The following is a 27,776-nucleotide window of genomic DNA, read 5'->3' as shown; positions in this document are numbered from 1 at the left end:
ATTTTTTTTAAATCAAGCCTAGTAATTTTAGAAAATAGGTTCTCATTCACTCATGAAAAGAATAATTTTACATGATTAATTTCCAGTCTACAAGGTTTGCATCTGATATGTTCTGGGAAAATAGCTGATTAAGGAATGCAAGAAGATTTTCATAATAAGGAAAAGGATGAGGGATTGGGGTGAGGGGCAAATTGTATTTTATAAATTACCATCTGTAAAAGTCCGTAAGAAAGCAAATGTGTGTTGCAGGAATATTCAGCTGTTAAAGACCAGGGCAGTGATCCAAACATTAGAGTTTATATATATTTTAATTAGTGAAGCTTCCTTTTTAAAAGAATAATACAATGAACAAACAGATATAAATTAAATGATTAAATGTGCATATCTACAATCAAATAGTCACATGGATGTGCATAAAGTCTTCATAAAGTGTGCAAACACTTAAACATTAACAACCTGGGGTATGTTAGAAGCATGTAAATGGAATTTAAAGAAATTTATTGTTATTTAAGATGAATACAATGCACAATAATTCCCCAAACATTTTTACTTCAGACTTTGGGACTTAAAAGAGTTACTAGCTCTACTGAAGACTCTCATCAACTATGAGAAGAAAACTTAGAAACATAATTTCTTCTTTAGAATGTATAACTCAAGTTATGAAAGCTTAAAACTGCAAGAACTTAGTTGAGCTGCTGCCTAAGTGTTATGGTTCCTATATGAAAATCTAAAATATTACATACAAGTCCGCCGCCGGCTCCGACCCGGCTCCCGCCGGTCACGTGGCGCTCAAAATGGCCGCGCCCGGGCGACTCGAGCGGATCGTGGCGTGAGCCCTCGCGGGGCCGGAGGAGACCCGCGGAGGCCGCGGCTGCTGGGAGGAGCGCGTAAGGCTCAAGATAGAAAATCATGAACCAGATGGTACTATCATCAAGGAGAACTTAATTGATATCATAGCCAGAAAAATTAACCAACTCCCAGAAGCAGAAAGGAATCTGCTTGAAAATGGATCAACGTATGTTGTTGGACTTAATGCTGCTCTCTGTGGCCTAATAGCAAATAGTCTTTTTCGACGTATTTTACATGTGACACAGGCTCGTATAGCTGCTGGTTTACCAATGGCAGTGATCCCATTTTTGACGGCAAATGTATCTTACAAAGGTTTTGTAAGTTTACCTTTGAATACAGGTGATCTGCATTGTGAAACCTGCACCATAATACGGGGTGGACTGGTTGGTCTTGTTTTCGGTGGCCTGTACCCTGTTTTCTTGGCTATCCCTGTGAATGGTGGCCTAGCAGCTAGGTACAATTCAGCCCTGCTACCGGAGAAAGGAAACATCTTAAATTACTGGATTAGGATTTCTAAGCCTGTCTTTAGAAAGATGTTATTTCCCATTTTGCTCCAGACTGGGTTTGCTGCATACCTCGGGTCTAGACAATATAAACTACTTGTAAAGGCTCTTCAGTTACCAGAACCTGGCCTAGAAATTGAGTGATTGTTAAGCAAATCTGTACACAAAAACAAAACTATAAAAATAAAAAATAAAATAAAATAAAATATTACATACAAATTGATTTTGCAAGTATTATTAATATGAAGAGGCTTCCCTGGAGGCTCAGACAGTAAAGAATTTGCCTGCGATTCAGGAGAACCAGGTTTGATTCCTATAAGCACCTCAAATGGCAAGTCACCTCTAAACTGAGCTGAATAAACACAGTATTTAACCTCTTAGAAAGTGATTGGGACACAATTGGGCTTCTGAGAACTCAGATTTGAAGTCTTTGAAAGTCAAAGGAAGATCACAAGGACTACTTGAAAGGGATCAGGACTTGTTCATTTTAATTAGGTCTTTCAGGGTTCATGGTGTTTATAATTTCTTCCCTGCCCTCAGCCAGGAGAAAGGAGGTACCGAGTGAATTTGGGAAAGATGGAAGGTTTCCCAGAAGAGGGCAGCATTGCATAAGGGGTCAAAGGAGACAGTGGCTAAGCCAGCGCTGCAGCCTTCAGGGTGGTTAATGGGGATGAGAAAAAATACATCCAAGAGGGCAGCTTCCCTGGCATGTTAGAAATCCAAGTAGGAAAATTACCAGAAAAGAAATCGGAGCAGTTCAAATAAACATTTCCTTTAAGAAGTTTATAGGCGAGTAGAGGACAGACAAATGATCGCTGTGATGACTATGTTCTGTAGTGAGAATCTGTAAATACCTTGTGATCTATTCAATGCAAGGGCATTTAAGGATGACATATTTGGAATGGGTGTTGTTTTGGAAAATTCCAGACTTATAGCCTCCTAAAATACAAGAGTGCAACTTGGGCCTTTAGTTCTTTGTTCAGTCCCCTAGATCCCCCCTCAAGGGAAGAGGTCTGGGATGACAGCTAATGGAGAAATGCTTGGTCCTGGAAGAGAATAAGGCTTCCCAGGTAGCACTAGTGGTAAAGAACCTGCCTGCCAAGGAAGGAGACATAAGAGAAGTGGGTTCGATCCCTGGGTTGGGAAGATTCCCCTGGAGAAGGGCATGGCATACTCACTCCTGTATTCTTGCCTGGAGAATCCCACGGACAGTCCATAGGACAGACATGGTGGGCTACAGTCCATAGGGTCTCAAAGAGTCGGACACAACTAAAGTGACTTAGGACGCACACATGCATGGAAGAGAACAGATCCTTGTAGCTGCTGGAAGATTCTGAGAGAAAAGAAGTGAGGGAAAAGATGCTACCAGACAAAAAAGGAAGGAGATGAGAACAGTAGGTTGAGCTGGAGTAGGGTAGAAAAAAGCAGAGACTGGATAGGTTGCCAAGACTCACTGATTCAAATATGGACCAAAGGATAGGATTTCTTTTCCTCTATGCTTGTCTGAGATTTCAAAGCTCTGCACTGAGCACAACTGTAATTAGGGGGGAAATTCAAATAATCAATATTGTCTCTGCAAACACATCAAGGACAGAAGATGGATACCTTCTGTCCTGGGTTGCCCATCTTGTCTATCACCACTTGAATCTCCTTCTTCACTAATCAGTATGGAATGAGAGCAGCCATCATCTTGGTCAGACTCCTGAAATATCATAAAATAGAAACTCAGTTGTTCAGTGTAGTACTTGGTTGGCAGGGTGAATGTTGATTTTTTTTTATTTTGGCTAAAGTTTCACACTGCTGATTCCTTTTAAATCAGATAAAGTATTCAGGACTAAAATAATGGGAAAGTATTTGTCTCCAGAGCACCAGGCTTAGACAGACGTGGACGTGATTAATTGCATAATCAAAGATGAAGATCAAAGCTGAAACTGCATAGACACAGAGAAATTCAATATTTTATACTTTATCATGTCTGTGTTCAGGCTCTTAAGCTGCCACCAATTCCATCCGAGTGGGTAACTGGAAAGAATCCTTTGGCCACAGCCAGTGAACAACCCCAAAGGAACATGGTCTTTTCCATAATGCCTCCCTGGGGCATCATTTACAGATGGTGAGAGTGGAAATCCTTGCCCCACATGGAAGCTGCAGATATAACCTTAGACTGAAAGGAGGCAGAAAAGCTGATTAAAGTTTTCAGTATGACAGCCTTCTGATCTAATCGTCTCATGCAACTTCTCAAACTTCTGTTTTACCATCTAGAAAATGATCAAACTGCGAAAAACATGGTTGAAAAACAGCTAACCTTAAAAAAAAACAACCAGCCTGACTTATAAAAAGTATTCCTGACTCTCTAAAGAAGAAATGTTTTCTATGAGAATGCACTGTTGTTGATAAGTTCCTCCATTAGAAGTTGTTGCTGGTGATTTTGCCCCTTTTAGTGGCTAGAACAGTGATATATGCAAGTAGGAGTTAAAATATCCCATCCTACCTGGATGTTATAATTAGCATTCTAGCTTCTGTGATCCAGATGAACGGTCTATTTAAGCAGATTATTGGATAAAAGTCTTTGTCCTAAATCAGATGCTTGTCGGACAAGTGAGCAGACTTTATCATAAAGCCTCTGATATTTCATTCACTAATTCCCAAGAAAGAGTGGGAATCTTTTCATTTTGTTCATTTGACTTATCACTACTATTAAAATATTTTAGGTATTCAAATTATTTTAATTTTTATTTTGTATTGGGATAAAAGCGATTAACTATGTTGTGGTAGTTTCAGGTGAACAGGGAAGGGATTCAGCCATACATATACATGTATCCATTCTCCCTCAAACCACCCTCCCACCCAGGCGGGCACATAACATTGAGCAGAGTACCATATGCTATACAATAGGTCCTTATTGGTTATTCATTTTAAATATAGTAGTGTGTACATGAGCATCCCAAACTCCCTAACTGTTCCTTCCCCTTGGGGGAACGTGTTCAATTATAATAGCTTCAATTCAGTTCAGTTCAGTCACTCAGTCGTGTCCGACTCTTTGCGACCCCATGAATCGCAGCACGCCAGGCCTCCCTGTCCATCACCAACTCCCAGAGTTTACCCAAACTCATGTCCATCAAGTCGGTGATGCCATCCAGCCATCTCATCCTCTGTCATCCCCTTCTCCTCCTGCCCCCAATCCTTCCCAGCATCAGGGTCTTTTCAAATGAGTCAGCTCTTCACATCAGGTGGCCAAAGTATTGGAGTTTCAGCTTTAACATCAGTCCTTCCAATGAACACCCAGGACTGATCTCCTTTAGGATGGACTGGTTGGATCTTCTTGCAGTCCAAAGGACTCTCAAGAGTCTTCTCCAACACCACAATTCAAAAGCATCAATTCTTCGGCGCTCAGCTTTCTTTATAGTCCAACTCTCAGATCCATACATGACTACTGGAAAAACCATAGCCTTGACTAGACGGACCTTTTTTGGCAAAGTAATGTTTCTGCTTTTTAATATGCTATCTGGGTTGGTCATAACTTTTCTTCCAAGGAGTAAGCGTTTTTAATTTCATGGCTGCAATCACCATCTGCAATGATTTTGGAGCCCCCAAAAAAAAAGTCTGTCACTGTTTCCACTGTTTCCCCATCTATTTCCCATAAAGTGATGGGACCAGATGCCATGATCTTAGTTTTATGAATGTTGAGCTTTAAGCCAACTTTTTCACTCTCCTCTTTCACTTTCATCAAGAGGCTTTTTAGTTCCTCTTCACTTTCTGCCATAAGGGTGGTGTCATCTGCATATTTGAGGTTATTGATATTTCTCCTGGCAATCTTGATTTCAGCTTGTGTTTCATCCAGTCTAGCGTTTCTCATGATGTACTCTGCAAATAGGTTAAATAGGCAGGGTGATAATATACAGCCTTGACATACTCCTTTCCCAATTTGGAACCCGTCTGTTGTTCCATGTCCAGTTCTAACTGTTGCTTCCTGACCTGCATACAAGTTTCTCAAGAGGCAGGTCAGGTGGTCTGGCATTCCCATCTCTTTCAGAATTTTCCACAGTTTATTGTGATCCACACAGTCAAAGGCTTTGGCATAGTCAATAAAGCAGAAATAGATGTTTTTCTGGAACTCTCTTGCTTTTTTGATGATCCAGCTGATGTTGGCAATTTGATCTCTGGTTCTTCTGCCTTTTCTAAAACCAGCTTGAACACGTGGAAGTTCATGGTCCACGTATTGCTGAAGTCTGGCTTGGAGAATTTTGAGCATTACTTTACTAGCGTGTGAGATGAATGCAATTGTATGGTAGTTTGAGCATTCTTTGGCATTGCCTTTCTTTGGGATTGGAATGAAAACTGACCTTTTCCAGTCCTGTGGCCACTGCTGAGTTTTCCAAATTTGCTGGCATATTGAGTGCATATAATAGCTTAGTTATCATATTTTACTTTTATACAGCAGTACATGATTTTTAAAGCATTCTCTACCTCCCAGCACAGGTTAGGGGTCCTACTTCAGACCATCCTGGTTGTCAATGGCAGATGGGACACCTGGACAAGTTCGCCCTGATGCTAGACTGTTGTCAGTTTCACTGCTTATTCTTTGCATTTCAAAAATTCTACCACTCTCTGGCAAATTTCTTCTCCCTCCCATCCAATTTACAAAGTGTGAGCGGTAGGGGATTACTATTTTATAAAATGCATGGAAATACCAAAACAGCAGTTCTTTAAAGAGCAGGAGAAGAAATCACCTGTAATCCTACAAATAAAAAGCAAACTCTATTCACACAGACAGGATATTTTCTTTTTCTTTTTCCTAAGTGTTTAACAATAGAGTTGTATCATGTCATTTCATATCTGGCTTTTTTACTTATGATAAGTATAAATTACATAGCAATTTACTAACTAAATATCCTAAATATCATTTTAATGGAATTTTATCAGAGGATGATAATGATGTTTAGTAAGTCCCATAAGTGTTATGATATAAACCCCATCATGCATACTAGGCAATTTTTTAATTCTTCATTATCACATGTAGTGCTGTGAACATCTTTACAAGTAATACCCCAATTTTGTATTATCTCTTTAGAGTAGATTCTTAGATATGGAATTATAAGGAATTATTGATCTGAAGAATATAAGAATTTTTTTTACATATGTTGCTTTAAAAGTAAATTTACACTTACTACTTACTCTCCACTAGCAGTGCATAAGTTTGTTTCACTACCTTCTCCTTATCAATTATCAATTTTCATTTTTAGTAATGTGATAAATGATCTGATTGTTTGAATGTGCATGCTTTTGTTAGTAGAAATGTTGGAGATAGTTTCAGATGTTTAGTGATCATTGAAGTTTCCTTCTTAGTATATATAATTTTTATTCATATGTCTAGAACGTTCTATGAGACCAGAATATATTTCTTCCATTTCATATAATTAGAGTGTTTCAATAATATTTTTATGTTGAATAAAACTAAATAACACTAATTTTTAGTGTTAAATATATAACTGGTTCTCATTTCAAGTTTCTATGTTGATTAATGATCTGTGGTTGGTCTCAAATGCTCAGTTCATTCATTATTTGGTCTTTTAGGAAAAGTCGGAAGATGTGGAGTATGGGCAAACTACCTGCAAAACCCATAACAATGACTAGCATTTATCCATACAGTGCCAGACACTGTTGGACCTTCCACATATTAGCTAACTTAATCCTCACAAAAACTAGGAACTATTATTCCATTTATACATGAGGTTCAGAGGAGTTAAGTAACTTACCCAAGGTCACCTAGCAACCCTATGGTAGAGCCAGGATTCACACCCAGACTCTGAAGTCTGGTTACAGAATATCATAATCACTCTGTTTTCTTGCTACTGTGAAAAATTTAAAACAGAGAGTCTCAACAAGAACCAGAAGGAAAATTAATAATAGTGAGAAAATTAAGAGAAAGAATACTCAAACATAATTTATAACTTTTTTTTTAATTTATAACTTTTGCACAGGAAAAAAATAAAAGATGTGTGATCCCTACAAACTCCTGACAAAAAACTTCTTCCTTAAAAAAAACTGAAAAACCATAAGCATCACAAACAAAAAGGATGTGGGGAATAATACCTACTTTGAAGATTAACATGAAAATGAAGACAAAAACAGCAACAGCTCAGGATTTTCTGTTTCTTTTAGAATCTTAAATATGATTGACTTTAATGGGCTTCCTTTGTGGCTCAGCTGAAGAATCCACCTGCAATGTGGGAGACCTGGGTTTGATCCCTGGGTTGGGAAGATCCCCTGGAAAAGGGAAAGGCTACCAGCTCCTGTATCCTGGCCTGGAGAATTCCATGGACTGTATAGTCCATGGGGTCTCAAAGAGCGACTTTCACTTTCACTGGGTGAAGGAGGAAAATTGAAATAATGCAGTCGCGAGTGAAGGAGAGAAAACGTTAGAATAGCACATCCCAAATAAATGGAGTCCATCAGCCATTCACAGTAATGCAAGAGGTAACAACAGACTAGACAGCATAGTACTCTAATCTGCAAACAACAGAATGCCAACCACACAGAAAAGAGGCATAGAAATCAAGCATAATTAAATTTGGAAAGAAGATTCTTCTTAGATTAAAAAAAAGATTGGCAGAGGCCATGAAGAGCCTCTCAGGAGCAATCCTACAAGCAAAGCAGCTGCTTATATTTGTAAACTATAAAAGCCTATTGCAGATAACCCAAAAATAAAGCAAGCTTTCATTCAAAGAAAAGAAGTGAAGAAAGACCTTGGGTTTTTTTATTTAAACCCTAGAGAAAGCACTAGAAAGAAGCAAATTCAATAGTGAGAGTCTATCTCTCCCTCAAAAATGAGTTCAAAGTTATTTCAACTGTAATAAGAAAAATATAGAGTGAAAGTTCAAAAAATATCTTAAAACTGCATAAAAAATGTACTAAATATGAAGGGATTTTTAGTCTTTTTTTTTTTTTTAAAAAGCAAGTTTCCTAACTATACCACAAAAAAATGAAAAGTAAGTGTGTTTTCTTTTACCAATTTCTTTCTTTTTAAATTTATTTTATTTTTATTTTTTTAGCTGCGGTGAGCATATGGGATCCACCTCTCTGACCAGGGATCAAACCCAGACCCACTGCACTGGAAGGCAGATTCTTAACCACTGGACCACCAGGGAAGTCCCCTCCTGCTGTCTCATCAGTTACTGAAGTGATATCTTACCTATTCTTTAGCTCATTCATCTGGCAAATCACTTGAGCAGCCAATCTGGGGACAGACTCAGGAGGATGAAGTCAGAGAATGGGTACTGTGGTCCGGGTGGGATTAGTCTATGAGCCAAGGTTTGGGTGGGATTAGAAACAGGAAAAAGTAAGGTACATTGGACTTGGAGCTGTGAGGGTTTAAGGCCAAGACTGACATTTTCATCCTGATCCTACCATCTGCTCTGTGTGCTGTGCTGCACTGCGCTGAGTCACTTCAGTCATGTCTGACTCTTTGTGACTCTATGGACTGAAGCCCACCAGGCTCCTCTGTCCATGGTATTCTCCAGGCAAGAATAGTGGAGTGGGTTGACCTGCCCTCCTCCAGAGAATCAAACCCGTGTCTGACCCAGAAATCAAGCCCTCGTCTCCTGTGTCACCTGCATTGCAAGGCAGATTCTTAACCACTAGAGCTTCAGGGAAGTCCCAAAGCTTTGATTTTTAGATCAGCTAGGTTCTATCACTGGGGTGGTTACTATTTCTTCTCCCTGCAAGTTGAGAAGAACAGAGGCTACTTTGCAAAGCAGTTAACTGTAGTCACTTCTCTTGGTGGCAGTTCCTGGGTGAGAGCCTTTTGTGCCGCTGAGCCTTCCCTGTGGAGCCTGATGGGAGCTGTGTGTCCTGAGAACAGGGGAGAGAGTAGGACACGTGGACTTTACAGTTAGTGAATGGGCCGGAAGCAGGTAAGTACTCTTAAATGGTGTGATAATGGCCATCTATGCATGCTAAGTCCTTCAGTTGTTTCTCTTTGTGACCCCATGGACTATAGCCCGCCAGGCTCCTCCATCCATGAGATTCTCCAGGCAAGAATACTGGAGAGTGTTGCCATGACCTCCTCCGGGGGATCTTCCTGACCCAGGAATCAAACCCATGTCTTTTATGTCTCCTGCATTGGCAGACTGATTATTTACCACTAGTGCCACCTGGGAAGCCCCATCTGCTCTATTCATCTGCTATTAATAACTTGGCCAGAGGAAGGAGATGAAATGTTAGGCTGGGCAAGAAACAGGGAAAGGAGAGTCACCTCTCTCCTCATTGACGTATTGGCTCACTCGTGACTTCGAAAACAAGCAAGCCTCTTAGGGGAGTAGGTTGGGATCTTTTTACTGGTGATAACAGCAAAAAAGGTAAACGACCCCCACCTCCTGCCCCCAAAAGATAAAGTGATACATTACTTTCTGCCTTGTTATTGCAGTTGACAGTTGAATATTCTTATATCCTGTCCCCCTCCTTCCAATAAATTTGCCCTCTTTTTCTTATAAAATTAATAGGCAAAGTTTAAATTATGATTATTTGAGTATTGTACTATACTGTATGTATTGCACTATAGTCATGCAATAGAAATGTAGTATGATTATACTTTCTTTCTTGCATAACTTTTTTCATACATAAACCCCAAATCCCTGTTTTTATTTCATTCACAATTTTATTTAATATTTAATTCATTTTCTTATATTTTTTAAAATCTTAAATCTTCCCAACCTCGAGTGGTCTCTCCACATGGTTAAATATATCAGATAATATACCAGTTCCACCTTCTTCTTGGAAATCCCCATTATCCTGTTCTTCCTTACCCCTCCCTTTCCCCAGGGATTGGAGCTCTTTGTTCTCTAGACTTCAGACATGGGTTGAAGCCCTGGGACTTGCTTTCTGTTTTATACCAAGGATATCCTCCTCTCTTGTGTTGGGTTCCAGATCCCCTGAATCATGGATCCAATTTTCCCTTCTATTTTCACCTTATCCCCTTTATTTAATAGAGTACATAATAGCTTCCTCAAAAGGCATGTGAAATGTAAAAAGTTTGCTCATTTGCATGTCTGAAAAATGTCTTTATTCAACTCTAATATTTGATTTATAGTTTTCTGAATATAAAATCGTAAACTGAAAACCATACTCTTTGCTCAGATATTTGAACGCATTTACTCCTTCCCTTTAATTTACTTTTTTTTAATTTTATTTTTTAATTGAAGGATAATTGCTTTACAGAATTTTGTTGTTTTCTGTCAAACCTCAACATGACTCAGCCATAGGTATACATATATCCTCTCCCTCTTGAACCTCCCTCCCATCTCCCTCCCCATCCCACCCCTCTAGGTTGATACAGAGCCCCTGTTTGAGTTTCCTGAGACATACAGCAAATTCTCACTGGCTATCTACTTTACATATGGTACTTTAAGTTTCCACGTTACTCTCTCCATACATCTTACCCTCTCCTCCCTTCTCCCCATGTCCGTAAGTCTGTTCTCTATGTCTGTTTCTCCATTGCTGCCCTGCAAATAAATTCTTTGGTACCATCTTTCTAGAGTCCGTATATATGTGTTAGCACATGATATTTATCTTTCTCTTTCTGACTTACTTCACTCTGTATAATTGGTTCTAGTTCCATCCACCTCATTAGAACTGATTCAAATGCATTCCTTTTTATGGCTGAGTAATATCCCATTGTGTATATTTACTTTTAAGAATAACATATATTCAGGAATGTGCACATATCAAAACTGTATAGATTCATGAATTTTTATAAACTGAACACACTCCTGTAACCAGGACCTAGGTCAAGTAAAAGTCTTCTTAGACATAATATAAAAATCAAGACCTATAATGGAAAAAATGGATAAGTTGATTTTCATCAAAAATAAAAACTTTTGTTTGGTAAAAAGCAAACCAAATTTTTCTCATTGACTAGCAGAAAGTATTTGTGAGTTACACATCCAGAATATATAAAGAATTCTCTAAACCCAACAATTAGAAGACAAAGAATTCAATCAGGAAATGGACAAAATATTTGAATAATTATAGCTGATGGCAAATAAATTTTTAAAAAAGGTTTAACATTGTTCATTAGGGAAATGCAAATTAAAACCACAAGGAGCTATCATCATATACCAATTTTGGTTAAAAATTTTTTAAATGGTTAAAATAAAAAATACTGATAGTAAATGCCGCCAAGGGTATAGAAACATTGGATCTCTCATTTACTGCTGGTGGGAATATAAAATGGTTAGAGTCACTCTGGAAAATTGTTAGGCAGCTTTAAAAAAAATTAAACATACATTTACCAAATGACCTACTAACTGGATTCCTGGGCATGTATACTAGAGAAATAAAAACATAGATTCACACAAAAATTTGTACATGGATGTTCATGGTAGCTTTATATGTAATAGCCCCAAACTGGAAACAATCCAAATGTCTTTCAACAGATGAACAGCTAAATAAACTGTGGGACATAATAAAATTGTAATAGAATACTACTTAGCAACATAAAGAAACTATTGATACATAGAACAACTTGGATCTATCTCAGGAGTGTTACGCTCAGTAGAAAAAGCCAATCTCAAAAGTTTACACGTATGATAATGCCATTTATATGACATTCTTGAAGTGATAAAATAATAGAGATGGAGAACAGATCAGTGGTTGCCTGGAGTTAGCAGAGAGACCATGGCAATTAAGAGTGTAGTAAGGGGGTTCCTTTGTGGTAACAGAACAGTTTTGTATCTCCATCAAAGATTCAGGGGATAAAATGTCACAGAACTATGCACACAGGCACACACAAACAGAAGAAAGAAAAAGGAATGCACGTAAAAACTAGTGAAATCCAAGGAAGGTCTGTACTCTAGTTCATTGTGTTGTTGGGTCAATGTCAATTTTCTAGTTTAGACAGTCAGCTACAGTTATAATAATTCCAACTGAGGGAAGCTGGTGAGGGTTATACAGGAACTCTCTGTACTATTTTTACAAGTTCTTATGAATCTATAGTTATTTCAGACTACTTTTTTACTTAAATTTTTGGTTTTTATTTTCTTTATTGTTTTAGAATAACTTTTGGAAAGAGAAAGGTACAAAAAGATCTTATTACACTATCTCTAAAACTCTTCATATTGTTTCTGCCTATTATAGTCCATACCTCATTAACTTGTAAAAATAAACACATTTGTGGTCATATTCTTTTTACCAATAAAATATAGAGTAGTAATTAAAAAAAATTGTCACCATTGTGCAGCACGTGGGAGCTTAGTTTTCCAACCAGGGATTGAACCCAGGGCCCCCAATTTTGCTCCCACTCCCACCCCTGCAGTGAAAGCACTGAGTCCTAACCACTGGACTGTCGGGGAATTCCTATAAAGTAGTAATATTTTTAACTGTTTGGACTACGTTAAATTTTATAAAAATTCAAAAAATACAAATGAATATACAGTGCAAAATTCTTCTCCATTTCAGTCCTTTTAGGCAATCACTGTTAACAGTTTATTATACATTAAGAAAATCATTTCATCGTTTTCTATGGGTCATAATGTTTGTTACTAGTTCTATTACTATACTCTGTGAAGTTATTCATCATGGGCAGGGGGTAATGACCAGGACCAAGAGGAGGCACCTCCTTTGTGGTATCCCAGGATGGATTTGACATGAACAGAATAATGATTTTCTCTTCTTTCACATTAACATGCATAAAGATAAGCTACATTTTATTATTTAGCATGGATCCAGCTGCAACAATATTCTATGGTATACACATATACACATAATGTATGAGACTCAGAATTGACTAGCTAATTAGTCAGAATTGACTGCCTTGAGATTAAACTCATGAAACACTATGATTAATTGTGCTTTAAGTTTCCTTTATAATCACATTTAAATATATAATTGTAATATATGTTTGTTATAAATATTCAAGCAACTTAAATGAAGTAGATATAAATGAAGTAAATGTAGATGCAGTAGGTTATCCCCTTTTCTGTTAGCTTTTCTATTTAAAGATTAGAGCATCTTACCTCACTGCTGCTGCTGCTCTGCAAGATTATACTTAGGTTTTTAGTAACTGTCATCATATTAGTTGGAGAAGAGTTTGTATCATGACAAATGTTAAGCAATGATGCAGCATGTCTTTCTGCCAAAAAAACATAATAATGTGTATTTGATAAGCTGCGTCTCCAGCAATTTCACAGCAACATCTAGCTCTAGGTTCTAAAAATCAATTCCATTTTGTTTAAGATTTTCTTGAAATAGTGATCTGAGATCCTGAGGAAGCTTTGGGCCATAATTTTCACCGGAAAAGATGTGAGGACAAAAGGAGTCCACAGAATGAATGCGTTTTTGTTTGTTTGTTTTTTAAAAAGGGGCAAGGTTGCTAAGTGTAACCCCTAATAATGCGCTGGGAATTATATTTTTGATATAGCTGCCGAAGACAAAAGTGCTCAGCTGCTTGGAGCACCTTTCCTGTTTAGCACTTGGAGCCACATTGAATTGTCAGAGTTCTGAACACCAAACAATGAACTCCCAGTTAGTTCCTGGGGAACACTGTTCTCTTACACATTCTTCTCCTGTTATCTTGACTTTTTCAGATAAGCATGTGCCCTACCGTGAAAACTTCTTCCTCTTGCATCTCTTCTTATTTCATTGATCTTATAAGTGATACAAAATTGAATGAGTGATCTCTACTCATACCCTGCATTTCTTCACCATATTTTCTTTCTTCACTCTTTGCAACCTTTCTACTGCCTCTGTCCTGCCATTGAAACCCTCACTTTCTATCACACCTGCCTTGTAAACTCTTTTCCAATTTGTCACTTCTACCCACCCCTTCTTTCTTGCAATTCTCTCCTAATTCTTCTCCTTCCTTTCTTATGTCTCAGTCCATGTGTACCTTCTCTGCCCAGCCCCTGCAATTTTCTCACCATCATCAATCCTTTAGTGATCTTACCTACTCTCAGGTCCACACAGTCTCCTTGTAGAGAACTTGCAAAGAAACTGATCAATCCATCTTATCCAATCCTTTCCTTCAAGCCCTGAGAAAGCCCTACAGAAAATTGCTACTTTGAAGGTCACAAGTTTTCATCAAATGAGTGTTTTAGAACCCATTACCTTCAACATCCACACCAAGCTATGGTGTTCTCCTATTTTGTTAATTGTATTTCTACCTCCCCACTTCCCAGGGCTAAAACTTTGGAATCATGTTTAACTCAAGCCTCTGAACCCTTGTCTGCATGTCTCCTCTATCAACTTTACATCACTAAATTCTGTGAATTCTTTCACATTCTCTTAAACTCACATACCTAGCACCTCTCAGGCCCACTACACACCATGTCCAAAATCTCTTTTCCTGATCCTTACAACCACACACGGGTACTTCTATAGTTTCTTAATAGAGCTTGCTTGGCATGAGTCTCTTCCTCTCCTAAAACATGGCTTTCATCATTCCCTGTCTTAAAATTCTTCAGTGACTCTATTTCATTGAAAAAAAAAAAAGTTATGTCCTTCAGTCTGACATTTAATGAGTCTTTGATGGACTCAGTTTCTTTGTGTATCTAATCTTCTGTATTCCTTTTCCCTGACATGAACTGTTGGTTCTAGTCTCCAGTTCGCCCCTGGGATGAGCCATGCTTACTTACAACGTGATGCCTCTGTCCACAAAATCAAATCTCATGATTTTTTTTAGAACCAGATTGAGTCTTACCTCTTCCATGAAACTTTCCTGGGGATAGCCTTGTTCCCTGCGCAGAAGCTCCCAACAAAAATTCAATCAGACAATAAAGTCAAGCAGTTTTCACAAAGTCACACATGGCTCAGTGGCACTTTTTCCATTACACTTTTTTCTGTGGCTGTTTTTTGTCTTGCTCAGACACTTTTTCCATGCCTATATCACATCTTTTCTCTTCCTTCCTATTTTATCCAGCATTAGAGAACCACAGGAAGTCCTTTTTCCCCTTTCAAGCTTGTAACAACCTCTTTCTCCTCTGACTGATGTGGTATGTCCCCGACTGTACTGAACACTTTCAAAAGTTTGGACCACGTCTTAGCCTTCTTTGCCTGTCTCAGAGTACCTAACTTTGGGTCTTGTATAAAGTCCCTGGTCTGTAAATAGCTATTCACTTGATTTCTTTTTTTTTTAAATTTATTTAATGGAAGTATCTATTTACAATGTTGTGTTAACATCTACTGTACAACAGAGTGGTTCAGTTACACATATATATACATTTAGCTTGACTTCTTTAAGAGAATCCATCAAATACATGTAAAAAATGAAAGTTTTCTAATAGGGCTTTTATAGTTAGAGAATTTCAAAAGTGAAATAAAAATATTTACCTGGTTTTGGCATAGAATTCATTAAAATGTCCAATAACTGCTGTTTTCTGAAACTCTCTATTTGTGACACATAATGTATTGCTGATTTTCCACTAAAATCACAGAGTTTAGGATCTCTAGGAAGAATAGAATCAACATCAAAGATTACCGAGTTAAATCTATTGAAGAAGAAAACCAATATGAGAGGAAAAACATTGACATCAAATAAATAAAAATAATTTTATATAGTTTGGGGATAGCAGTAATGAATTCAAAATGCACGAGAGAGAGAAAGAGACAAATTTTCAAGATTTTTAACTGAAAGGAATATGTTGAATATTTTATGCCACTTCTGGTCTAAAAACATTCTAATAATTTGCCGAAAATTTCCAGCTTTGGACAAGAAGTTTCATAATTCTTTAATAATGCATAAAGCAAGTATAGATAAAAACATCTTGATAAACTGTTGTCTTATCATCCCAAATAGCTGGCTTCATTGATTTTTTCTTCTCAGTACTTTAGCTAACTGCTTATTCTTGATATTTCTTTTTCCTAACGGTAATAGCGAGCTGTTTTATTATTCAAAATAGAATAATGCTAGTAGAATGGCCTAGCATTTCACCTTGAAATTAAACTGACATACTTATTTCACAGGCTCTTGGTTGAGTGGAGTGATCTTATCATAGAGCCTCTCTGTGTGATTTTCTCATTCCTCTTGTCCTGTGATTGTTAAGCCCCATGGCTGATCTTAGAGTTCCTTGCATTAGTGCAAATCTCCTGTCTCTGCTGCCATGGATCCTAGAATTAGACATCAGTTCAAAGAGGTCCAGAAGGTAAATGATGGGAACTCTGTTTACAGATTACGGTGAGGGAAACAATGGCTTGACTTACTTCACTAGTCACATTCTGTTTTTGTTGGCTGTGTCGCATGTGAGATCTTTGTTCCCTGACTAGGGCTTGAACCACAACCCTGCAGTGGAGGCACAGAGTCTTAACCACTGGACCACCAGAGAAGTCCCAGGTTAATGTTTTATGATCTATAATAATATTCTTAGGGCTTTTTCTCCCTCCATGCTCATGGTTCAGAAGAATTAGCATAGGTCCAAGAATCAAGGGACTACCACTAACCTTAATACATGGCCTTAGACAAGTCACTTAGCTCTCTAGGACCTTAGTTTGCTCAGTTCAGTTCAGTTCAATTCAGTCGTTCAGCCGTGTTCAACTCTTAGCAACCCCATGGACTGCAGCATGCCAGGCCTCCCTGTCCATCACCAACTCCTGGAGTTTACTCAAACTCATGTCCTTTGAGTCGGTGATGCCATCCAACAATCTCATCCTCTGTCGTCCCCTTTTCCTCCTGCCTTCAATCTTTCCCAGCATCAGGGTCTTTTCAAATGAGTCAGTTCTTTGTATCAGGGGCCAAAGTACTGGACCTTCAGCTTCAGCATCATTCCTTCCAATGAATATTCAGGACTTATTTCCTTTAGGATGGACTGGTCAGATCTCCTTGCAGTCCAAAGAACTCTCAAGAGTCTTCTCCAACACCACAGTTCAAAAGAATCAATTCTTTGGTGCTCAGGTTTCTTTATAGTCCAACTCTCACATCCATACATGACTGCTGGAAAAACTATAGCTTTGACTAGATGGGCCTTTGTTGGCAAAGTAATGTCTCTGCTTTTTAATATGTTGTCTAAGTTGGTCATAACTTTTCTTCTTTTAATTTCATGGCTGAAGTCACCATCCTCAGTGATTTTGGAGCCCCCCAAAATAAAGTATGTCACTGTTTCCATTGCTTCCCCATCTATTTGCCATGAAGTGATGGGACCAGATGCCATGATCTTAGTTTTCTGAATGTTGAGTTTTAAGCCAACTTTTTCACTCTCCTCTTTTACTTTCAAGAGTCTCTTTAGTTAGTCTTTGCTTTCTGCCATAAGGGTGGTGTCATCTGCATATCTGAGGTTATTGATATTTCCCCCAGAAATCTTGACTGCAGCTTGTGCTTCATCTAGCCTGACATTTTGCATGATGTACTTTGCATATAAGTTAAATAAGCAGGGTGACAATAAGCAGCCTTGATGTACACCTTTCCCAATTGTTGTTCCATGTCCAGTTCTAACTGTTGCTTCCTGACTTGCATACAGGTTTCTCAAGAGGCAGGTCAGGTGATCTGGTATTCCCAGCTCTTTAAGAATTTTCTACAGTTTGTTGTGATCCACACAGTCAAAGACTTTGGCGTAGTCATTAAAGCAGAAGTAGATGTTTTCTGGAACTATCTTGCTTTTTCGATGATCCAACGGATGTTGGCAATTTGATCTCTGGTTCCTCTGCCTTTTCTAAATCCAGCTTGAACTCTGGGAATTCACAGTTCACGTACTGTTGAAGCCTGGCTTGGAGAATTTTGAGCATTACTTTATTAGCGTGTGAGATGAGTGCAATTGTGCGGTAGTTTGAGCATTCTTTGGCATTGCCTTTCTTTGGGATTGGAATGAAAACTGACCTCTTCCAGTCCTGTGGCCACTGCTGAGTCTTCTAAATTTGCTGGCATATTGAGTGCAGCACTTTCACAGCATCATCTTTGAGGATTTGAAATAGCTCAACTGGAATTTCATCACCTCCACTAGCTTTGCTCGTAGTGATGCTTCATAAGGCCCACTTGACTTCACATTCCAGGATGTCTGGCTCTAGGTGAATGATCACACCATCGTGGTTATGTGGGTCATGAAGATCTTTTTTGTATAGTTCTTCTGTGTATTCTTGCCACCTCTTCTTAATATCTTCTGTTTCTGTTAGATCCATACCATTTCTGTCCTTCATTGTGCCCATCTTTGCATGAAATGTTCCCTTGATATCTCTAGTTTGCTCATCTACCTTGATTAGTGTTTCTCCAAGTGGTGTTCTTTGATTTCATGCTTTCTGGCCCCCACTTCAGGCTTATTGAACACCATCTCTGGGTTGATGTCCAGTAATCTCCATTTTTAATAATCTCTTCAGCTATTAACACTGAAGTCTCAGGTCACTTCCCTGATGGCTCAGCAGTAAAGAATCCACCTGCAGTGCAGGAGACTCAGGTTCGATCCCTGGGTCAGGAAGATCCCCTGGAGGAGGAAATGGCAACCCGCTCCAGTATTCTTGCCTGAAAAATGGGCAACAGTCCATGGGCCACAGTCCATGGGATCAGAAAGAGTCAGTCACAACTGAGCGGCTGAGCATGCACAGGAAGTCTGAAGTAGCTTCAGACTTCCATCTTTGTCCTATTACAACAACTGATTCTTTTAAAATAGATCATGTTATTGATTATACTTTTGTCTTGGAAGTTCCTTCTTCCTTTTTATTCCCCCCCAAAAATGCATATGAAATACTAAGGAAGAGCTTTGGCCATCTCTTCTCTTTTGATGACAAGATAAACAGGTAACAAGCAGCATTGCGTGCATGCGTGCTCGGTCATTCAGTCGTGTCTGACTCTTTGCAACCCCATGTACTGTACCTCGCCAGGCTCCTTGGCCCGTGGGATTTCCCAGGCAAGAATACTGGAGTAGTGTCATTTCTTCTCCAGGGGATCTTCCCGACCCAGGGATCAAACCCATGTCTCTTATGTCTCCTGCATTGGCTGGCAGATTCTTTACCACTGTGCCACTTGGGAAGCCCCAACAACAGCATTAGGAAACTGCATTTCTGACATGAAAGACTGCTTATTAGCCCTCTAATTAAAAAAATGATTTATCACCCTTTTCCTAAAAGAGCATGTTGACATGTAGTTTTTTTTGGCCACAGCAAGAGATATGTAGAATCTTAGTTCCTCGACCAGGGATTGAACTCTGGCCCCTGGCACTGGAAGCTTGGAGTTTTAACCACTGGTCTGCCAGGGAATTCCCAACACGTAATTTTTAGATAGATGGAAATCATTACTATAATTTATTTTTGATAATTGACAATGCTTTCTGGAATAATTAATAATATTTTGGAGGGAAGGAGCTACATATTCAAGAATTATTTGACAGTCTCAGGAACAACCAAAGAAGAAGTATTTAAACAAATAAAATAAAAGGCCAATATCGTAAAAATAATAGATAGCAGCCTCTAACATCTATACATCACTTTGCAACTTTGAAGTCCCATTTATGAATATGCATGGGCATTTCATATATATATGTATATATATTATATTTATCTTTATATACATACAGTATTTTATAATATACATTATATATATACATGTATACATATATAAGGGGCTTCCTAGGTGGCACAGTGGTAAAGAATCCACATACAAGAGACACGGGTTTGATCCCTGGGTCAGGAAGATCCCTTGAAGTAGGAAATGGCAATCCACTCTAGTATTTTTTCCTGGAAAATCCCATGGACAGAGGAGCCTTGTGGGCTATAGTCCATGGGATCACAAAGAGTCAGATGTGAGTGAACACCACAGTATACATATATAAATAAACAATCTATATATCTAGGTTTGCAAATGACTTTGTAAGTAACAATGGCAGAGATGGCCTTTCATGGGTACTGGCTAACCACCTGATACTCACGCATGATGCCTGAGGAGCTCAGAGAGAACCTCCGCAGGTCTATAGAGCGTTAACATATCAAGCCTTTCAAACAGGTCCACATCTCTCACAGCCAGCATCAGAGGGGTCAAGCCATGTTGGTTTGGGAAATTTATATCCAGGAACTCTTCAGATGCCTTTAAAAACATAAAGCTTTATTTCTGTTATGTGTTTACTGCATGTCCACTAATACTAATCTCTACATTTTCATCGCCTGGCCAAATTCTCATTTTGATTTCAAGATACTCTTCCTCAATATCTTGAGAGGAGCTGATGAACTGAAAGAACACAAGCCTGAGACAGACAGATTGGTGTTTGAATTTGAGCTCCTTAAATTGGTTATTTAACCTCCCTGACAGGGTTATATCAAGGACATTCTGTTAAAAGTTGATAAAATCACCCTGACGAAATAAGGGACAGCTAGTTAAATACCAAATTGGTATTTACTTGAAATTCAAATTTAAATGATTGTCCTGTATTTTTATTTGCAAAATCTGGCAACCTTATTCACTGAACTTCAGTGTCTTCAGCAGTAAAGTGGGAATCACAGTATTTTCTTTACAGGATTGTTTTGATGACTGGAGACAGAAAATGAAAAGCACTGAGCAGAGTGTTTGACACATGCTCAGGAAACATCTGTGGAGTGAATGAATGGTTTACAATTATAAGGTAACTTATTTTAACAGTATTTATACAGTCAAATGGAAGTGGATATATAGATGCTATTTGTTGTTTTAGTAAAATTTAATTTGGAAAATTCAGAGCTGAGAGGCTACTAGAAGGCCAAATTATCCAAATTGTTTATTTTACAGGTCAAAGTAACTCAGGAATTTCCATCTGTATTTTCACTTTATGCCACATCAATATAGTCAGCATCTACCTCAGTTTCTCCAGGGACAGACTAGAGATAATGATATTACCTCAGAGGGGTGCTGTGGGAATTAATTAGTTAGTATTTTTTTTTCAGTCTCTGAAAAGAAACCACCTCTTATATCAATGTTTATTATTAGTTAGAACCAACATAAAAGTTTTGAGCTGAGAATAGTTTTGCAATAACACATTAATTGAACATCTGTTGATTAAGCTCTAGATCCAGTTACAGGGATATGTTTTTAAACTTGGAGGCTTATCTTTAGAAGTGAAAAATATGGTTATGAAAAAAAGACATTGAATTACATCAACAATTATCAAAAATGCCATTAAAATGAAATTCGAAATCTTCCAAAAACATTTCTAAGCCTTACTTTATGATGTATGGCAATTTTAGACTATCATTTAGCACAATAGAAGAATTTAGAGTCCTTTGGCGGAGAAGGCAATGGCACCCCACTCCAGTACTCTTGCCTGGAAAATCCCATGGACAGAGGAGCCTGGTAGGCTGCAGCCCATGGGGTCGCTAAGAGTCGGACATGACTGAGCGACTTCACTTTCACTTTTCCCTTTCATGCACTGGAGAAGGAAATGGCAACCCACTCCAGTATTCTTGCCTGGAGAATCCCAGGGACGGCGGAACGTGGTGGGCTGCCGTGTATGGGGTCGCACAGAGTCGGACACGACTGAAGCGACTTAGCAGCAGCAGCAGCAGAGTCCTTTGGATTTTGTTGTCCATTTCCTTGAACTCCAGGTGACCAGAATATCTTTCACTTTTTCTTTATCTGTTTGTATCTCTACCATAAGGGAATAAAAGAAACTGTTTCCTAGCAGCAATTGATTTTCTTTCAGATGGAAGGTCATGTGATCTGACAGTACCTCAGAAGGTAAATGCCAAGAGCCTGTTCTCCAATAATGAATGTCCTTGCTTATGCATGTGGTTTTGCAAGTTACTTTGGAAAAGAGTCTCTATGGACAGGAAATCTAAATAAGAAGAAGATCAATACCCTGAAAAGACAGCATTTTGAAAAATGTATTCTCTTCACTTTCATCCCAGCTAAATATTATGTGAAGCATAGTCTCTCTGATTCCCTTTTCAGGATAAAGATAATAACTGCAGATGGTCTGAAGGGATCTAAACAGCAATTGTACAAATGGCAGTGATGTCAAGGGAACACCTCTGAGCAAGTTGACAGTGGTTCTCCAGGGGCATCTTTGGGAGGACATCATTTCTCAGGGGTGCTACATGACTTCTTCTCCCATCCAGCTAGAAAAAAGGTGTAAATAGGCTGCTGCTGTGTTCTTTTATTATCTTGTTTTCCACCCCAAGTGTCCCATTTAATCCTGTTTCTTTCTCATATTTCCTGCCTGAAACTTTCTGAGACTGCATTTGAAAAGAACTTACTTTTCTTTAAAAGGAGTCATACGTTCTCTTTTCTCTTTTCATCTCTCACCCACTCACCCAAAGACAGAAGCAAACACTGAATTAACTGACCAGCAAGTGTTGAAGTTGTTCAAGATCACCTTGCCATGAGCTTTGCAGAAGTTGCATTTGGGGAGCTTGGATTCCACTGATAGCCAAGAGTTGTCTTTGGACATCACAATTAGCCACATGGACTGCAGTTTGATTGCTGTAATTGCACAGGGTGATATCTGCTCCCTTTTCCAGAAGAAATCCAACAACCTGCAAAATCACAGCATTCTTACAATCGTATCTTCTGAATTGGGTAGAAAACTTATTTAGCTGGACACAGCTCTGATTCAAGATATAAGAAATGAGAGTAAGATAGGTATAAAAATGGTAGCTCTAGTGGTAAAGAGCCTGTCTGCCAATGTAGGAGGTACAAGAGACACCAGGTTCAATCTCTGGGTCAAGAAGATCCCCTGGAGGAGGGCATGGTAACCCACTCCAGTATTTTTGCCTGGAGAATCCCATGGACAGGGGAGCCTGGAAGGTTACAGCCCATAGGGTTGCAAAGAGTTGGACATGACTTAAGTGACTCAGAAGGCACACACAACTGCCATTTGCCTTTTTTAAAATTTGAGAGACAAAAATCTCCAAGATATGGGTAGTTTGGGGATACTATTTTTTTTAACTAAAAGTCTGTGAATATTTTATGTTAAACCCACATGAAATGTTGACGTCTTCCTGTTACTGTTATCTATAACTTAGAATATAGAACCCCCAAATTCAGGCTTAGAGATTCTTGAATGTTTCAGGTATTTCCACAAGTATTTTTAGGGAGAGAATAAACTCTATTCAAAATGGTAATGGGTTAATTTATTCAACAATTATGTATTGAAGGACTCATGTGTGTCAAGACCTGACTTTAGTGCTGAGACTCCAGCCATGAACAAGACAGGTAAACAGTCTCAGAATTTTTTCCAGTGGTTTTTAGCTACTTAAAGGGAGCTCTAGCCCTTTTGGGGGGATTTGAGACAGACAAATGTTTGTGGTAAACCACAAATGAGGAATTAACACTAGTTCAAGTTCTTCCTGGCCTGAAATGGGTTACAATGCTGATGAAAGTCACCCACTAAAGAAAAAGAAACAGATACAAAGAAATCTAGACAAATTCTTGTGATTAGTCCCACTGCCCCAGAAAACTCCTCTGGCCTTTATGTTAAAACTGGGTGAAAATTGTGAAAATTTACAAAATGCTATTGTCACAATAGGTCAGCAAATTATTCAGATCAAAATAGAATCCTTTTTTAAAAAATGGTCCTGCTGTGAAAGTTAAGCCTGAGTCAACCAAAGGCTACAAACCCCAGATCCAGTCAGAAAGCAATATGGCTGTGGCCTTGAAGACAAGGGATCTCCGAAGGGGAAATAGATGGTGTGAATAATAATGACCTTGCCACCTGATCTAAGGCTTTGTATGAACCAAAAACACTGGGAGTTCATTTGGCTGAGCAGCATGTTTCTGGAAACTAAAAGTATATGCATCTTTTTTATTGGCCTAGAGCCACTCTCTCTTACCATGTTCCTAATTCTTCCCTCCACCTATACCTCATCCTCAGTTGCCCTATCTCAAGGGGATTGAAGTTTGCAGCCACCCACATGAAGATGTTGGTGAACTTTGGGGAGGGGAGAGACTCAAACTTTCATGGCTCACTTGGATTCAGATTCCCAAGTTAGTATCCTGCCCAGTCCCTTGGGGGAACTGAGTCATCTGAATTCAGCTGATGAGGTTTGGGCAAGATTCACAGAGAAGAGGAAATATAATATGATTGGCCCTTTGAGCCATTCAATGTACAGTTATTTTTAAGGCTTCTAACTCTAGATGTATGCATGCATGCCTGCTAAGTCACTTCAGTCATGTCTGACTCTTTGTGACCCTGTGGACTGTAGCCTGCCAGGCTCCTCTGTCCATGGGGATTCTTCAGGCAAGAATACCACAGCGGGTTGCAATGCCCTCCTCCAGGGGATCTTCCCTACCCAGGGAGGAACTCTTGTCTCTTATGTATCCTACATTGGCAGATGGGCTCCTTACCACTAGCACCACCTGGGAAGCACCCCTCTAAATATAAAAGAGGAATTAGTGTAATATCTGTGTATACCCAAAATTCAAGATTATGAAGTGTGGGGGCACAATTCATGATGAGCATTTAGAGGGCTTTTGAGGCACCGCAATGCTTTAATTTTTTGTTTTGGATGATAGATACAGTGGTGCTACTGTCATGGTTTTCCTTTTTAAAATAAAAGCGTATATGCTGAGTCCTCATATTTCAACTACTGAAGCCTGCGCACCCTAGAGTCCATGCTCCAGAACAAGAGAAACCACCGCAGTGAGAAACCCCTGCACTGCAACTAGAGAAAAGCCAGCAACGAAGACCCAGCACAGCCAAAAATAAGTAAATATTATTATTTTTTAAAATGCATATATGCTATATCTTATAATTTGTTTTAAAAATGTTAATAGAAAGGAGTCAAGATAGAAACAGAGCTAAGAATAAAGTCAAGAAAGAGGGCAATTGAGGAAGCAAAGATGGCCAAGCAGAGTTGACAGTCCACTTGCATTTAGCCTCCCAAGAACTTGTAGAGGCACTGCGGTATGCAGTTGGGTGAAATTTGTCTTGAATTTTCACTTATTTCTTCTCTTCCCCTTGAAGCCTCCTCTTTGCTGCCCCTCCCCAATTCCAACTGCCCATATCGCTACCACTTTTACCTGCATTCTTTTTTTTTTCTAGGCCTCGCTGCACAGCATGCAGGATCTTAGTTCCCCAATCAGGGATTGAATCTATGCCCCTTGAATTGGGAGTGCAGAGGTCTAAACCACTGGACTGCCAGGGAAATCCTTGCATTCTTTAAAAGGATCTTTTAAGTTCCCATACACAATTTTATAAATGATCAATAAGACACAAGTGGATTATTTATTCATTAATTTATCCATTTAATAAATATTTATTAAGCACTTAGATGTGTCAGGCCCTCTAAGCTGGATATATAACAACAAAAATGACAATTTCCTGCCCCTTTAAGTCTCATTATTTATTTACTCCTCTTCTCCTACTTTCAGGATTTTGTGCACCTGTTGGACCAGGGGACAAATTTCCAAGTACTGATGGGGCTGGGTGTGGGTTGTGGGGAAGGAGTGAAAAATTCAGGCTCCATTATGTGGTCCTACTAGACCATAAGCTGCTCTTCAAGGGTGACATTTGTATTTGATTCACCCACCATGGCATGAATCTTGAAGTCTGGTATATCGCCTTGGGTATTTTGGGAGTATCTGTTGACTGAGTGAAGAAATGAATAAAGATGGTGATGTCTGGATTATTTAGGGTCTCTCAGTCTTTTCTCTAGTTGCTAACCCCCATCCCTGCTTTGTGCTCTCAAATATTCCTTTTTGGAGGTAGGTGACTATGCTATTCCTAACCATTTCATTCTTGGAATCCTTCACTTAGAAGACCATCCGAAGGCCCCTGGACACCACATATTACCTCTGTTAGATTTTCTTCTGCTGCAGTAATGAGAGGTGTATTCCCAGTCTTTGGATGCTGAAAGTCAAGGTTTCCAAGGATGGAATGGACTTTAGCAATATGGTCACAGATGAGTTCCACGTCACCTCTTGAAACTACTTCCAGAAATTCATGAATCAGTTTATTTTTATCCATCTTGCTAGTTCCACGTAATTGCCTGCAAGAGGAGAGAAACTAACTAAATGAGACCCAACTTTCACTTTTCCCTTTCATGCACTCGAGAAGGAAATGGCAGTCCACTCCAGTGTTCTTGCCTGGAGAATCCCAGGGACGGTGGAGCCTGGCGGGCTTCCGTCTATGGGGTCGCACAGAGTCGGACACGACTGAAGCGACTTAGCAGCAGCAGCAACAAAGCAGTGGGTGGTTTAAATGTAACATATTCTATCTTTAGTGTCACCTGTTCCTTTTTTTATGTGTGAAATATTATAACAGATTTAAAGACAATTTTGAAAAAGAGGAAAACTGTCAGTCTTGGTTCTTTGCATACATTAAAAATTTTTTTTGCATACATATTTTAAATTAGGAACAATAATAATTTCACTGTCACTTTGCAGATCTGCTGTGGTACAGAAGAAGAAAGGATGGGTCAACACCAGAATGGAAAGAGTACAGGCTTTGGAGTATGACAGAACCTGGGTTCAAATTCCAACTTCACATTGTGACTTTGGGCATGTCACTCAACTTTTCTGAACTTCCTTTTCTCATATGGAAATGATAATTCCCCTTCATATGGTTGGTGAGGATCTGAAACACTATATACAAGGCATTGGCACATTCTACTGGTGAAAATTATTGTAGAATTTCATTTTCTTTAGTGTTGTATATTAAAATTCCTATAATTATTTTCTTTATTAGAGCCCCTATCTTCCCAATAATACTGTCAACTCTTCAATAGCAGGGACATTACATGTCTTATGTTTTTGTGTCCTCCATAATTCTAGTACAGTGTGAATCATCAAAGAACATGGTGAATACCATTCTATATTTTCCAGGAAAATCCTAATTTTAAATATCCCATCTCGGTTTTCCAAATCATTGAAATATCTCTTAAATTGCAATTTCTAAAGTCATCAGCGACCTCCTGGTGGAGCCTCTTACTGTTGGAAATAGCACAAAATCTTTTTTCAGATTCTGTTTTCCAGCTTCAAATTCTGACACCATTGTCACTGTCTGTAAGCACAGGCTCTTTCAATGAGTGGGCAATTTACTTACAATGCACTGATATTTGGTACAAAAAGAACAAAAGGCATTTCATAGTACAACTTTATAGTGAAAAGCTAAGAAAAATAAATAATGAAATGTCTAGAATTGGTCTTCAATGTGGTAAATATTTTACTGCCTTCAGCATTCATGGACCAGACTACTTAAGCCTTCTTTCTTTCTCAAAGAGTACATGTACTTCACCCCAGAAATCGTTCAATTTGAAAAATTTATCCATTCATTTAAGAGGATACTATCTGTCCTTCCAGAACTTTTACTGACCTGCACAATAGTCATAGCATAAAATAGTTAAGATAAAAATTTTAAAAGTGTCAAACAACAAATAATGGAGAAATGGAATGGCCATGTGGGCTGGAATATGATGTGGAAAGAAAGGTATTAAAAATAACTGGAAAACCGGAATAAAGGAGAAAGAGTAGTTTTGACCAGGAAAAGAGTATGAACAAAAGTCTATACCTAGGAACAATGAGGAGAAAGTGGTCTAGTGGGAATTTACTCT

The 27,776-nt window shown here is 38.7% G+C and overlaps 1 protein-coding gene, 1 long non-coding RNA gene and 1 pseudogene across 4 annotated transcripts in view; 2 read left to right on the top strand and 1 right to left on the bottom strand.

Moving 5' to 3' along the window:
- The window catches only part of MAP3K19 (mitogen-activated protein kinase kinase kinase 19), a 73,087-nt gene that overhangs the window by 26,371 nt on the left and 18,940 nt on the right, over nt 1–27,776 (bottom strand). The window contains exons 3-8 of one of the 2 annotated variants that reach the window (XM_081579124.1): nt 26,018–26,213; nt 22,572–22,760; nt 20,189–20,343; nt 15,675–15,790; nt 13,364–13,479; nt 2,958–3,054 (exon numbers count right to left, since the gene is read on the bottom strand). In XM_081579124.1, coding sequence (XP_081435250.1) covers nt 2,958–3,054; nt 13,364–13,479; nt 15,675–15,790; nt 20,189–20,343; nt 22,572–22,760; nt 26,018–26,191 — 847 coding nt within the window. In that variant the 5' untranslated portion in view covers nt 26,192–26,213. Of the gene's footprint in view, nt 1–743; nt 808–2,957; nt 3,055–13,363; nt 13,480–15,674; nt 15,791–20,188; nt 20,344–22,571; nt 22,761–26,017; nt 26,214–27,776 lie in introns of those variants that run through there. The other variant, XM_081579125.1, reaches the window with a different exon arrangement.
- On the top strand, nt 797–27,364 carry LOC145541791 (uncharacterized). Its single transcript, XR_014079288.1, has 6 exons — nt 797–1,015; nt 8,405–8,626; nt 9,139–9,265; nt 20,771–20,875; nt 24,783–24,931; nt 26,611–27,364. It is a non-coding gene; the product is annotated as an uncharacterized LOC145541791 (long non-coding RNA).
- On the top strand, nt 1,041–1,558 carry LOC145541787 (transmembrane protein 126A pseudogene; annotated as a pseudogene). The gene has a single exon (XR_014079284.1). The product of XR_014079284.1 is annotated as a transmembrane protein 126A pseudogene (transcript).

This window comes from Giraffa tippelskirchi, chromosome 3, assembly GCF_054371585.1.
Source record: "Giraffa tippelskirchi isolate mGirTip1 chromosome 3, T2T-mGirTip1v1.2.pri, whole genome shotgun sequence".
NCBI lineage: Eukaryota > Metazoa > Chordata > Mammalia > Artiodactyla > Giraffidae > Giraffa > Giraffa tippelskirchi.
Note: the sequence above shows the minus strand (reverse complement) of the source record. Positions and strands in the feature narration are given on the sequence as shown.